At 37.1% G+C, this 16,054-nt stretch overlaps 1 protein-coding gene across 2 annotated transcripts in view; it reads right to left on the reverse strand.

The window, feature by feature from the left end:
• The window catches only part of TMEM41B (transmembrane protein 41B), a 30,556-nt gene that overhangs the window by 6,066 nt on the left and 8,436 nt on the right, over positions 1-16,054 (reverse strand). For both annotated transcript variants that reach the window (XM_060018469.1, XM_060018468.1), the window contains exons 2-3: positions 10,835-10,952; positions 8,544-8,672 (exon numbers count right to left, since the gene is read on the reverse strand). In XM_060018469.1, coding sequence (XP_059874452.1) covers positions 8,544-8,672; positions 10,835-10,952 — 247 coding nt within the window. The remainder of the gene's footprint in view (positions 1-8,543; positions 8,673-10,834; positions 10,953-16,054) is intronic.

Genomic DNA, 16,054 nt, shown 5'->3' on the forward strand with positions numbered 1-16,054 from the left:
AATAAGATTATATCCATATTTCAGTATTAAAAAAAGTAAAATTATACCCAAAGTTTAAAAAATACATGATTCTACAGCTGCAATACCTTTATAACCATTTACTAACATTATCGTAAATCAATGCTAATTAGAGTGTGTTACTAAGAGAAAACAAAGACAAATACTGAATGTGTACCAGATAGAGAGGAACTGGGCACTTCAGGGGAAGCGGGGGGGACACGGGGCAGAAAAAAAGAAAGAGAACAGAAGTCTTCAGTAATCTTGTAAATGACATGCTTCTCTAATGCACTGGTTTTTTTTTTTTTAAAAAGGGCTCTTTTTTAAAAAAATTTATTTTTGACTGCATTGGGTCTTCATTGCTGGGCGCAGGCTTTCTCTAGTTGTGGGGAGCGGGGGCCACTCTTTGTTGCAGTGTGCGGGCTTCTCATTGCGGTGGCTTCTCTTGTTGTGGAGCACGGGCTCTAGGCGCACGGGCTTCAGTAGTTCTGGCACGTGGGCTCAGTAGTTGTGGCTCGCAGGCTCTATAGTGCAGGCTCAGTAGTTGTGGCGCACGGGCTTAGTTGCTCTGTGGCATAGGGGATCTTCCCAGACCAGGGCTTGAACCCGGGTCCCCTGCATTAGCAGGCGGATTCTTAACCACTGCGCCACCAGGGAAGCCCCTAATGCATTGGATTTTTACTCTCAAATATTTTTAGGAAACATGATTTCTATGGAAATACAGGTACAATATAATGTATAATAATTACTATTTCTAATTTAACTTTTGGACATTTACTTCAACTTACTACTCATTTAAAAAAGAATAAGGGTTACAAAATATAGTAAAAGTCACAAATCTTATTTTTAAAACAGAATTATGTTTTTTTCCTGCGTCTCTCTAGTTCCTAGTTTTGGCCTGGACCTCTGCATCACCCATAACGTGATTTACTTGTAAGTCAGACAGACTGAGTGAATTCCTTCAACATCTCTCCCTTCTACTTTAAAATTTCTATCTTTACCCATCCTTCCTTTTTTCCTCTAGTTCCCACTTTACTCTTGTTTTCATTTCAATCTCCTTCTTCCTGAGTCCTTTTATCTTTAACTTCTTGCTCTTGCACAGATCCTTTCTGTATAAAACCACTCAGATGCCTACACACTAAAGAAAACCTAGGCTTTTCCTTGAGCAAGGTGTCCTATCCAGTTACTGCCTCTCATCTTCACTGCCTCCCTTGCAACCTGGCTTAACCATCCCTCACTCTACTGAAACCCCCTCCTGGACAAAAGTAATGACTTTTTCTCAGTAAGAATTTTCTATTGACCCTTGCATAGGATTAAACATCCTTCAGTGTAAAACTCACCTCCAGTGAACTGTATTTTTCTTCTGTGTTACAGATCATTACTTCTCTAGTTTTTCTCTTCTCCTCACCCTCAAACCTGAGATTTCTCTAACATTCTGTTAGCTAATCTCTCACTTTTCTTTGATAAATTCAGTCATTTCCATGTATATGGATGTACATATGGTGACAGATAGCATATGGTGACAGATAGATAGCTAGATAGATAGATAACTTTGAATTCTCTATCTCTGATTCAACTTTTCTAATCAAATACCAGTCTCAAATTTCCCAGCAGTCTACTGGATGCCTCCATTAAAAATTTAAACTTAGTTATTTCAGGGCTCTTTAGAATCTTTTAATGGAAAGTCTCAAACACATATGAAAGTAGAGAAACTAGTATTATGATGCCCTATATTCCCATATACAGCTTCAACAATTAACATACAACCAATCTGGTTTTCTCTATATCCTTTACCTTTGATTATATTGAAGCAAATCCAAGACATATCATTACATGCACTACTACATTAATACCTTTAAAAGATAAGGATTTCTTTTCTTTTTAACACAACTATAATACCATTGTCAGAGATTAATTAACCAAAATTCCTAACTATCATAAGTAGCTATTGAGTGTGCTCACAATTCCCAAGAGTCTTAATTTTTTTTTTTTTTGGACAGCTGGTTTGTTCAAATCAGGACAAAAAAGGTCCACACATGGTATTTGCTCTCCACAGCACTTAACTACAGGTTTGGTTCTTTTTTTTGGTCTTGTTGAAGAAACTGGGTCATTTGCAGGATTTAACAATTTTTGAACTTTGCCTATTGTATCCCTTAGGGTGGTTTAATATGTTCTTTTGTCATTTTTTTAAAATTAATTTTTATTGGCGTACAGTTGATTCACAATGTTGTGTTAGTTTCTGCTATACAGCAAAGTGAATCAGTTATACTTATACCTGTATCATTCCACTGTCATTTACCTTATAGTGTTAACAAAGCCATTCTCTCTGCATGGGGATATAATTTGACCTTAACTTTCCAGCTTTGTATAGATTTTTATTTCTTTTCTCTAACACTGAAAAATCTTGGTTCTTAATGTCATAAACATAATTAGCTATTTCCTTTACATACTATTAAGTATATATATATACACATATATATATATACACATGTGTGTATATATATATATATATATACTAGATACATTAATATCACATATTTTAAAATTTCAGAACAATATAGCAACTGAAAATAGTTTAAGATTTCTTTCAAATCTTTTGTCCTTAAGATTTATCCCAGAAGGGACACACAGCCAAATTACTTTTTTCAAGGAAACAATTTGAAATAATTCTTCTAGATAGTCAAATCCCCATCAACTCAATATATTGTTAAATTTGTTTCATTTTGCTTTAGATTGTTTAATTTTTTTAAATTTTGTTAAAATATACATAACATAAAATTTACCATCTTAACCATTTTTAAGTGTATGGTTCAATAACATTAAGTACTTTCACACTGTTGTGCAAGCAATCTCCAGAACTCTTCTCATCCTGCAAAACTGAAACTCTATACCCCTTAAATAACATTCCCCCCTCCCCCCTCCCCCAACTCCCTGACAACCATCCTTTTACTCTCAGTCTCTATGAATTGGGCTACTCTAGGTACTTCATGTAAGTGGAATCATATAGCATATCTTTGTGATAGGCTTAGTTTGCTTAGCATAATGTCCTTAAAGTTCATCCATGTTGTAATATGTTTCAAAATTTCCTTCCTTTTTAAGGCTGAATAATATTCCATTGTATGTATATACCACACTTAGTTTCATTCATCCATTAAAGGACACTTGAGTTGTTTCCGCCTTTTGGCTACTGTGAATAATGCTGCTATAAACATGGGTGTGCAAGTATCTCTTGAGACCCTGCTTGCAATTCTTTCAGGTATACACCCAGAAATGGGACTGCTGAATCTTATTTTTAGTTTTTTGAGGAAATGCCATATTGTTTTTCACAGCAGCCAAACCATTTTATGCTCCCATCAACAGTGCACAGGGATTTCAATTTCTTCATATCCTCACCAACACTTGTTACTTTCTGGTTTTTTTTTTCTTTTTGATTAGTAGCCATCCTACTAACGGGTGTGAGGTTACTTTAGATTTTTAACATTTCTGTTTCTTTTTTCAATTTGATTTAATTGGTTTTATAATTACGTGAAATATTTACTTGGTTCTAAAGTCAAATCTATACAATAAAATACACTTAGAGAAGTTTCACTTCCATCCCTGTTTCATCTCTCTCCATAGGTAAACATTTTTATTCGTTTTTAAAAATATCCTTTCTTTTGTCATCCACAGCTCAAAAGTCCTCAACGACTATCCAATACCAAATCAATATTCTATATTCCTTAGCCTGAACTCAAACTTCTCTACAATCTGAGTGCAATGTCTAGCCTACCTTCCTAAACTTATTTCTCAAATCCTCCCCTTCTCACATCCTATACACCAACAAAACTGGACTACTGATCACTTCCTAACCATGCCCTGTGCTTATAAGCTCTGATCTAGACTTGCTTTGTCTAGAATGACTATACCGTATCTCTACCCATAATTCCCATTATTCCAGATGGAAACAGTTGTTTTGGGTTTGAATGCTTAAAACACTAGATTGTACTTAGCATATAATTAGTACTTTCTGGTTAAATGGATGAAAGCTAAAGTTAAAATAAGTAATTATAATGTAAAAAGTAATTAACATACAAGAGTTTGAAATAGGTATTACCAGTGAAAGTACTAGTACTGCACTGCTGAATACAATGGCTACTAGCTACATGTGGCTGTGGGGAAGAGACACTAAAATGTGCCAGGTCTGAACTGAGATGTGCTATGAGTGTGAAATATACACATTTTAAAGAGTTGGTACAAAAAAAAGAATGTGAAATAGTAATAATTTTTATGTGGTTTCATCTTGAAATGATATCTTTGACATTTCAGTTCAAGTAAAATATATTAAAATTAATTAAAATTAATTTATTCTTACTTTCCTTAATGCGCTAACTAGAAAATTTTTAAGCTGCATGTAGCTCACATTATACTTCTATTAATGAGCGCTGTACTTACTATACGCCCAAAGATAAGTCTTCTCTTTTGTTCACTGAGTTTAAAAAGTACCTTTTTAACACTCAGAGCTTAAGATTCCAGAGTGTAAAATAAACAGAAAATTATAAGAAAATATATAGACTTAACAAATTATCCTATAAAAAATCTAAAACAGGGGCTTCCCTGGTAGTGCAGTGGTTAAGAATCCACCTGCCAATGCAGGTGACACAGGTTCGATCCCTAGTCCGGGAAGATCCCACATGCCATGGAGCAACTAAGCCGGTGCGCCACAACTACTGAGCCTGCACTCTAGAGCCCACAAGCCACAACTACTGAGCCCACGTGCCACAATTACTGAAGCCCACATGCCTAAAGCCCAAGCTCCACAACAAGAGAAGCCACAGCAATGAAGAGTAGCCCCCGCTTGCCGCAACTAGAGAAAGACGTGCAAAGCAACAAAGACCCAATGCAGCCAAAAATAAATAATAAATTAATTTTTTAAAAATCTAAAACAATGCAGAATCACTACAATACCTTAATTATTAAGCAAATAGTAACCATATGCAATAAAACCTGCTGAATTGACAATATTAACCAATGATTCATTTAAAATTGAAAAATTTAAACCAAATGTATTTTATAATAATAAACCTATTCCTATCCTTTTTTAAAAAAAAAATTTATTTAATTAATTTATTTGGTTGTGCTGGGTCTTAGTTGTTGCATGCATGTGGGAGCCAGTCCCCCGACCAGGAATCAATCCCGGGCCTCCTGCACTGGGAGCGTGGAGTCTTAACCACTGCACCACCAGGGAAGTCCCTATTCCTATACTTTTAATTCACTTTCTACAAGTGACTTTCTTTTTTTCTACTAATTTACATATGGATATTAAGACAACTAGGCTACAACATTTATTCTGCCATAGATGGTCTAGATTCACTTATGCTAACTGGCTCTCTGGCCCTGTGGATGGGTATCCCCTTTATTCCTCAGCTATGAATCCTTCCAAAGCTAGGGGGCAAAATGGGGCAGAAAAAGATGACTTTCCAAAGTAAATAGAAACTATATGCCTCATTCACAAAATGTTCACAAAAACCTTACAAAAGACAAATGAAAGGGCTGAACCAAATGTTTCTTATTTGGGGAAAATTTTTTTTTTTTATGGTACGCAGGCCTCTCACTGCTGCGACCCCTCCCACTGCGGAGCACAGGCTCCGGACGCACAGGCTCTGGACGCACAGGCTCAGCGGCCATGGCTCACGGGCCCAGCCGCTCTGCGGCATGTGGGATCCTCCCGGACCGGGGCACGAACCCTTGTCCCCTGCATCGGCAGGCGGACTCCCAACCACTGCGCCACCAGGGAAGCCCTGGGGAAAATATTTTTTATGGTTAAAGTTTATAAATGCAAAATAACCTACAAGCCTAACACTTTGGTTTTTACAGATAAGTGATGAAATGGGAAGTAGGAAAAGGCAGCAGGTGGGAATTTCTTAGAACAGTCAGTATATAATTAAATTACTTTACAAATAACTGTTCCAAAGAACTGTGGAAAGACAGGTGCATAATAATCATTCTTCAAATTACCCCCAAATTTGAATTTTTCTAATAAATAGGGAGGATAATGACAAAGTGCCCACACATAGCACACTACCTAAATATAAATGTTATCTTCACCAGTTGGGTAAAGGAGTAATGTTTGTATTAGCAGCAAAAGCTATTATAACCGTACTTGTCACTAAGTTGTTTATGCCAGGAATAACTGGTCCAATGTGTTTTAAGTATACACTCAAAACATCTGCATAAGGAGGTAAATACAGGAATATCTATATGTTAAATACATAATATCTAATCCAATAAAAATCCAAGAAAATAAAATGCTATTGAATTTTATGAGAAAAAAATTTTAGCTGAAAAGTCCAACAAACCAAAAGAAATTCAGGAAATAAGAGAGGAAGCAAGAACAGAAATATTTTGAGAGAATTAACAAAATAATTAATATGCCTTTTAGAAAGCTGATTTGGAAAAGGAAAATGATTACCTTTACAACATCAAGAGTTAATGTCAACATTTCTCCAAAGAAGATATACAGATTGCCAACAAACACATGAAAGGATGTTCAACATCACTAATTATTAGAGAGAGGCAAATCAAAACTACAATGAGGTATAACCTCACACCAGTTAGAATGGCCATCATCAAAAAATCTACAAACAATAAATGCTGGAGAGGGTGTAGAGAAAAGGGAACCCTCTTGCACTGTTGGTGGGAATGTAAATTGATACAACCACTATGGAGAACAGAAGAGAGGTTCCTTAAAAAACTAAAAATAGAACTACCATACGACCCAGCAATCCCACTACTGGGCATATACCCTGAGAAAACCATAATTCAAGAAGAGTCATGTACCACAATGTTCACTGCAGCACTATTTACAATAGTCAGGACATGGAAGCAACCTAAGAGTTCATCAACAGATGAATGGATAAAGAAGATGTGGCACATATATACAATGGAATATTACTCAGCCATAAAAAGAAATGAAATTGAGTTATTTGTAGTGAGGTGGATGGACCTAGAGTTTATCATACAGAGTGAAGTAAGTCAGAAAGAGAAAAACAAATACCGTATGCAAACACATATATATATATGGAATCTTAAAAAAAAGAATGTTCTGATGAACCTAGGGGCAGGACAGAAATAAAGATGCAGATGCAGAGACTTCCCTGGTGGTGCAGTGGTTAAGAATCCGCCTGCCAATGCAGGCGACACTGGTTTAAGCCCTGGTCTGGGAAGATCCCACATGCTGTGGGGCAACTAAGCCCGTGCACCACAACTACTGAGCCTGCGCTCTACAGCCCGCGAGCTACAACTACTGAGCCCACATGCCACAACTACTGAAGCCCGCATACCTAGAGCCCGTGCTCCACAAGAGAAGCCACTGCAATAAGAAACCTGCACACCACAAGGAAAAGCAGCCCCCACTCGCCATAACTAGAAAAAGCCTGTGCATAGCAATGAAGACCCAACACAGCCATAAATAAATTAATTAATTAAATAAATTAAAAAGATGCAGACGTAGAGAATGGACTTGAGGACACAGGGAAGGGGAAGGTTAAGCTGGGACGAAGTGAGAGAGTGGCATTGACATATATACACTACCAAATGTAAAACAGATAGCTAGTGGGAAGCAGCTGCATAGCACAGGGAGATCAGCTCCATGCTTTGTGACCACCTAGAGGGGTGGGATAGGGAGGGTGAGAAGGAGACACAAGAGGGAGGATATGGGGATATCTGTATACATATAGCTGATTCACTTTGTTATACAGCAGAAACTAACACAACATTGTAAAGCAATTATACTCCAATAAAGATGTTTAAAAAAAAAAAGAGTTAATGTCTTTCATTAACCGAGAAGATTTGGAAAATACGTTGGATTAGAATAAAAGATACAAAAATTAGAAATTAACATCCACAAATTGGAAGGCTAATCACCAGTTGCATAGGCAGTTTGAAAATATGTAGAAAGAATAAAGCAATTTTCCTGCCTAGTTAAAATACAACATATATTTCTATATAAAACAAAGAAATACATACTAAGAACTGTAAAAAGAAAAATTCATATCCTTTACATGACTAGTTACTCTCATAGGATTTTTTACCAAGAAAACCATCAAATGAAAGAAAAAAATCATGAGCAAATGATTCATAACACAACATCTAGAAAAGCAAAAATTAAATACAAATTATATCTTCAAACCTAAGGGAATTTTTTAAAATTTATGGTATGGTGATTATTAATTCAAAATTATTATTTAAATTAAGACAATCAATTAACTAATAAAATAATCCTAAATAAAATGATTATCTTGAATAATACAAAGGAAAGAAAAAAAGTTTATAATTGAAATAAGCAGAAAATAGAAAAACTGGTAATAAATATTCAGAAATGACAACTGACTTGAAGAGAAAGGATTAAAGTGAGAATTTTTTCATTCTCATTTTTCAATATTTTATTTAAGGTTATACTGCATTAAAAATTTTTAAAAGGAAAAATAGTTACGTATAACTGAGCAGCAGATCTTTTAAAACCTTTTTCTTAAACAAAACTAGAAAACATTTTTCAGTTAAAAGGATACAAAATATATGTAGCAAAATAAGCTACAAGTACTTGAACATAAAAGGTGTCCTTATATTTGGATAAAACTTTTCCTAGAGCCTTGGCATCATCCATATCTCTGGGAACCTTCATATTCATTCTTTCTTCTCTAAAGAAATAAAGTGAAAAAAAATTTTAAATAGAAATTTGCCAAGATAATTCATATCAAAGTCAAGTTCAAAACATGAAGTTCTATCCAAAATGCTTTGATGCCTTGATCTGTAATATGCTAAGCATAAATTCACAAAATTTAAGTTCAAAGTCTATAAATTATTTGTTTTTTAATGTTTTAATATAATTTCATGAGATATGTAATCCATTTGAAAATTCAGGATGACCCAAACTAAAGGTTAAAAAAGCATTTGCTCAAACACTGGAGTAAATTTTGAATTAAGAAATGAACCACTGATGTTAGCATATTTAAAACATACTGAACATCATTTTGGGTAATCCTCATGATAAACTGAAGTCAATAATCAATTATAACTGAAATTAAGTAAAAACTTCAATGAATTTATAGTTCACATCTTTTCTTGAATATCCCAGCTGAAAGTTCAGATAAAAACTTAAAACAAAAAAAAAAAAACTTAAAACACTTGTCACTTTCTATTAATTTTACTTTATATTTGGTGCCTTGTTTGGAACTGAATGTTCTGTTTATAAAAGCCCCAAATAATCATCTTTGTGTTTAATGTATATTGTACCCATTTATTGTACCCATTTGTTTACATGATGAAATTTAACTAACCTTGCAAATCAATGATAGAATGTTGTTTAAGTGCTATAAAAATAGCAGGTAAACTAAAATGGGTTTTCTCATTTATAAATTTAAAAGCTTAAAAAAGCTCTTTATAGGCGTGTGCATGCATCTCACACACATACACACACCGAAAGAAATAGGCAGAATATAGAAGATTTATAACAGCATATTATTATACGAAAGTGTTATATTTCTTAGAGCAGACTGGGATCCAAAACAACCTTAATCTACACTCTATATTCTTTCCCTCTTTCAGTCAGCTCTTTATTTCCTACTCCTTTGATTAAAAAGAGAAAAGATCTAAAATTCAATGATACTAATATTAACATAACAATATAACATGCTATCCTCCCAAAGGCATTTACATTCACGTAAGAAATCAAAGTATTAAAATAAAGATAAGTTTAACTATAAAATTTCAAGCATAAGAAAGTGTTAATGAAAGAAATTTAGAGGAAACAGGAACTTCCTTATACCCTGAAATCACATTTCACAGTTATCCATCACCACACCAAGCTGGCCCTGGTTGAAAGTCTAACTACATTTTAGTAGTCTCTGATGTAATCTATGATTACCCAAGGGTGTTGTTATTGTGGTTGAATAACCCAGGGATATTTAATCCTCATAAACTATGTTTCAGGTCTATAATCTTTTCCCTAAAATTCAAAAAGCTCTGAAAACCAAAAGTTCTTTGTTATCTGTCAGCAAAAATTGACCCACACTTATATACAGTTTTTCATAGTCTTCTATAATACAGGTTTCACTGTAAAAATATTAATGTATTTGATTATGGGGTGCTACCCCAGATCCTGCTGGAGATACTACATAATATACAGTATTTATTCCATGTTATCTTTCCAAAATAGAAAAGTTCTAAATTCTGAAATACGTTTCACTCCCAAGGTTTTTGTTATGGAATTGTGGCTGTATACTAGATAGACAAGTTTTTCTACAAAGTGCATTTGACAGTGAAAAGTACCTATTCAAACCATGTCATTTCTATAAAACAGGGAAGAGAAAAAGAGCTAGGAGATAGAGATGTGGTGCGGAAGTAAATGGATGAATAGAGGCAGACAAAAAATGGTGACACGGAAAAGTAGGAAGGGAGAAAACAGGGATGGAAAAAGGGATAAAGCAGAGAAAAAGAGCATCAGTATTTCTCAAACTGCAGGTCAATATCTATTATGGACTGCAATATAAATTTACTTGGTCACTACTAACACTAAAAAATAATATGCAATAAATTTATTAATGTGGCTATGTTTTTCAACATAGCCATTAGAAAGATGCCTTAATTAGAGGAGCAGCACTAGGAGAACCTTGCATAGAAAATCAAGAGACATATTTGGAAAGAAGTATTTAAATTACAGTGTCAATATGAACTTGCTACAAGCCATGAGAGCTGACATACAATTATTATGCCAGTTCTGTTCCTTAAATTAGTTGAACTTTCAATGCACGTTCATCTCTATAAATGTCTAGACATTTTCCACTTCTTTCAGTATACTTACTCACTAAGCTGAGGAAAATTTTTATATACCAAAAACATAACAAAAGCTGCAGATAAGAAAATGGACACCAATATAAGAAGCGACATTCTTGCTGACCCAGCTTCTGCACAGGCTTTCTCTGAAAAAAAAAAAAAAATTATAATTAAGATAAATATAGAGGAAGACAGTATTCCAAGCCAGTAAATAATTTCCTGAAAGGTTTTCCTCCCAAGAAACTGTTCACACTTTTGCCCAAAACACTGTAACATTAAATTTTAAATACTACCATATTTGATGTTTATTAACTGGCCATAGTTCTTTGCAGGGATATATGCATTTTAGAAGCACAGAAAAACAGAACACCAGAATTTGTAGCACTGATTTGTTGATAAGCCAAAGGGGAAAAAAGGGCATTGCTCTAAATGCTATCACTGACTTTCAATTTTATAAATCTATATTGGGAGATAACAGCATAGGCAGAATGGCCTCTTAAGAAAAATGAGGTAATCTGGCAATTACTTCAAACTGTCATGAGAAAGAACCCACAGATTCACTAATGCAACTGATGAATGTTACACTTTCTCTTTACACCAAGGGCTTCAGGATATAGTTGAACCTCAAATGTTTTGGGTGGCTCTGTCTGTGACTCCAAGAATGGGAGAATATGTTTGCATTCTCCAACAAGGTAATCTTAGTGTTATCTTAAAAATCATATGCAAGTGGGCGGCGTCAAGATGGTGGAGTAGGAGAACACTGAGTTTGCATCTCCTCACAACTAGGGCACCTACCAGGTGATGGTGGGGGACTTTGGACACCTAAGGGAACAGGAGGAACCTGCGAGCGACTGCGTAGGACATTGGAGGGAGCGAGGGGGGAGGAGAAGTGGAGGCAGGGGGGACTGGCACCCCTGAGGGGCGCCTGGGGGAGAGGAAGGGTTCCCACGCCCGTAGGGGCCCACTCACAGGGAGGGGATCAATGGGGATGGGGAGAGACCGTCAGGGGATCAGAGGATTGGAAAGGAACGTGGCCAGCGTTTCCCCCACCCACTCAGGCCCCAGGGAGCCTGCTGAGGTCCCAGGGCTGATCCTCCACCCTCCGAGGCCCCCTCCATCTGCGAGGCCCCCTCCATCTGCGTGGGTCCTGGGGGTGTGAGAGGGAGGGGGAGAGGAAAAGTAGAGGCGAGATGGGACCAGTGCCCCAAGGGGTGGCTGGGGGAGGGGAGGGGTTCCCACGCTCGGGAGGTGGGCACTGAGGAGGGGCACACAGAGGGCACACTGTGATCCCCTACCCACAGGAAGGGGATCAGTGGGGACAGGGAGGAAACCTCGGAGTATCAGAGGGAACTTGGCCAGTACTGCCCCTGCCCACTTGGGTCCCAGCAAGCCTGCTGGGGCCCCAGGCCTGAGCCTCCACTGTGAGGGCCCCTCCAGCTGTGCTGAGCCTAACCCCTGCCCCCCACCCCCCAGGGCTTTTCCAGTCCTGAGCCTAGGCCCTGCCCCTGCCTAAGTCTGCCCCTCCCCCACAGCCAAGGCCTTTTCCTGCTTTTATTCTTTTTCTTTTTTTCTTTTTGCTATTATGGTTCTGTTTTACTGTGTTGCTATTTCATTTTTATTTGTATTTTATCTAGTATATTTCTTATCTTTCTAACTTTATTTATTTTTTATTCTTTGTTATTGTTCTGCTCCTTTATTCTTTTTTTTTTTTTTTGGCCACACACCAGGTGGCTTGCAGGATCTTGGTTCACAGGCTGGGGGTTGGGCCTGAGCTCTTGTGGTGGGAGCACCGAGTCCAAACCACTGGCCTAACAGAGAACCTCAGACCCCAGGAATGTTAATCAGAGTGAGGTCTCGCAGAGGTCCTCATCCCCGCACCAAGAGCCAGCTCTACCCAGCTGCCTGCAAACTCCAGTGCTGGAAATCTCAGGTCAAACAACCAGTAAGACAGGAACACAGCCCCAACCATCAAAAATAATGAGACGACAAAAAAATATGTTACAAACGAAGGAACAAGGCAAAAACCTACAAGACCAAATAAATGAAGAGGAAACATGAAACCTACCTGAAAAAGAATTCAGAGTAATGATAGTAAAGATGATCCAAAATCTCGGAAATAGAATGGAGGCACGGACCGAGAAAATACAAGAAATGTTTAACAAAGACCTAGAAGAACTAAACAATAAATAAGCAGTGATGAACAACACAGTTACTAAATGAAAAATACACTAGAAAGAATCAATACCAGAATAACTGAGGCAGAAGAACAGATAAGTGACCTGGAAGATAGACTGGTGGAAATAATTGCTGAAGAACAGAATAAAGAAAAAAGAATGAAAAGAATTGAGGACAGTCTCAGAGACCTCTGGGACAACATTAAACGCACAAACACTGGCATTACTGGGGTCCCAGAAGATGAAGAAAAAGAGAAAGGGTATGAGAAAATATTTGAAGAGATCATAGTTGAAAACTTCCCTAACATGGGAAAGGAAATAGCCACCCAAGTCCAGGAAACGCAGAGAGTCCCATACAGGATAAACCCTAGGAGAAACACACCAAGACACATATTAATCAAATTGACAAAAATTAAATTCAAAGAAAAAATATTAAAAGCAGCAAGGGAAAACCAACAAATAACATACAAGGGAATCCCCATAAGGTTATCAGCAGATTTTTCAGCAGAAACTCTGCAGGCCAGAAGGAAGAGGCAGGATATATTTAAAATGTTGAAAGGGGAAAACCTACAACTAAGATTACTGTACCCAGCAAGGATCTCATTCAGATTTAACGGAGAAATCAAAGGCTTCACAGACAAGTAAACGTTAAGAGAATTCAGCACCACCAAACCATCTCTACAACAAATGCTAAAGGAACGTCTCTAGGCGGAAACACAAGGAAAGAAAAAGACCCACAGAAACAAACCCAAAACAGTTACAAAATTGTAACAGGAACATGCATATTGGTAACTACCTTGAATGTAAATGGATTAAATGCTCCAACCAAAAGACACAGACTAGCTGAATGGATACAAAAACAAGGCCCATATATATGCTGTCTACAAGAGACCCACTTCAGACCTAGGGAAACATACAGACTGAAAGTGAGGGAATGGAAAAAGATATTCCATGCAAACTGAAATCAAAAGAAAGCTGGAGTAGCATTACTCATATCAGATAAAATAGATTTTAAAATAAAGACTGTTACAAGGGATAAGAAAGGACACTACATAAGGATCAAGGGATCAATCCAAGAAGAAGATATAACAATTATAAATATTTATGCACCCAACATAGGAGCACCTCAATACACAAGGCAAATGCTAACAGCCATAAAAGGGGGAATCGACAGTAACACAATAATAGTGGGGGACTTTAACACCTCACTTACACCAATGGACAGATCATCCAGACAGAAAATAAGTAAGGAAACACAAGCTTTAAATGACACAACAGACCAGATAGATTTAATTGATATTTATAGGATATTCCACCTGAAGGCAGTTGAAAACACTTTCTTCTCAAGTGCACATGGAACATTCTCCAGGATAGATCACATCTTGGGTCACAAATCAAGCCTCGGAAAATTGAAGAAAATTGAAATCATATCAAACATCTTTTCTGACTACAACGCTATGAGATTAGAAATCAATTACAGGGAAAAAAACTGTAAAAAACACAAATACATGGAGGCTAAACAGTGCGCTGCTAAATAACCAAGAGATCACTGAAGAAAGCAAAGAGGAAATTAAAAAACACACAGAAACGAATGACAACAAAAACATAACAACCCAAACCTATGGGATGCAGCAAAAGCAGTCTAAGAGGGTAGTTTATAGCAATTCAATCTCACCTCAAGAAACAAGAAAAATCTCAAACAATCTAACCTCACACCTAAAGCAACTAGAAAAAGAAGAACAAAGAAAACCCAAAGTTAGTAGAAGGAAAGAAATCATAAAGATCAGAGCAGAAATAAATGAAATAGAAATGAAGAAAACATTAGCAATGATGAATAAAACTAAGTTAGTTCTTTGAGAAGGTGAACAAAATTGATAAACCTTTAGCCAGACTTACCAAGAAAAAAGAGAGGGGACTCAAATCAATAAAATTGAAATGAGGGACTTCCCTGGTGGTGCAGTTGTTAAGAATCTGCCTTCCAATGCAGGGTTCGATCCCTGGTCAAGGAACTAAGATCCCACATGCTGAGGGGCAACTAAGCCCACGTGCTGCAACTACTGAGTCCGCACACCACAACTAGAGACCCCACGTGCTGCGAAAAGAGAGAAGCCCATGTGCCGCACCTAGAGAAGCCCACACGCCACAACAAAGAGCCTGCAGGCTGCAACAAAAGATCCTGCATGCTGCAACAAAGATCCTGTACGCCACAACTAAGACCTGACATAAATAAATAAATAAATTTTTTTTTTTTTTTTTTTTGGTACGCTGGCCTCTCACCGCTGTAGCCTCTCCCGTCGCGGAGCACAGGCTCCGGACACGCCGGCTCAGCGGCCATGGCTCACGGGCCCAGCCGCTCTGCGGCATGTGGGATCTTCCCGGACCGGGGCACGAACCCATGTCCCCTGCATCGCCAGGCCGACTCTCTACCACTGCGCCACCAGGGAAGCCCAATAAATAATTTTTTAAAAAATAAAAATTAAAAAAATTAGAAATGAAAAAGGAGAAATTACAATTGACACCGCAGAAATACAAAGGATCATAAGAGACTACTACAAGCAACTCTATGCCAATAAAATGGACAACCTGGAAGAAATGGACAAATTCTTGGAAAGGTACAACTTTCCAAGACTGAACCAGGAAGAATTAGAAAATATAAACAGACCTATCACAAGTAATGAAATTGAAACTGTAATTACAAATCTTCCAACAAACAAAAGTCCAGGACCACATGACTCCACAGGCGAATTCTATCAAACATTTAGAGAAGAGCTAACACCTATCCTTCTCAAACTCTTCCAAAAAATTGCAGAGGAAGGAACATTCCCAAACTCATTCAACAAGGCCACCATCACCCTGGTACCAAAAGCAGGCAAAGATATCACAAAAAAAGAAAAGTACAGGCCAATATCACTGATGAAAATAGACGCAAAAATGCTCAACAAAATACTAGCAAACAGAATCCAACAACACATTAAAAAGATCATACACCATGATTAAGTGGGATTTATCCCAGGGATGCAAGGATTCTTCAATATATGCAAATCAATGTGATACACCATATTAACAAATTAAAG

Source organism: Delphinus delphis, chromosome 8 (genome assembly GCF_949987515.2).
Source record: "Delphinus delphis chromosome 8, mDelDel1.2, whole genome shotgun sequence".
Taxonomy (NCBI): domain Eukaryota; kingdom Metazoa; phylum Chordata; class Mammalia; order Artiodactyla; family Delphinidae; genus Delphinus; species Delphinus delphis.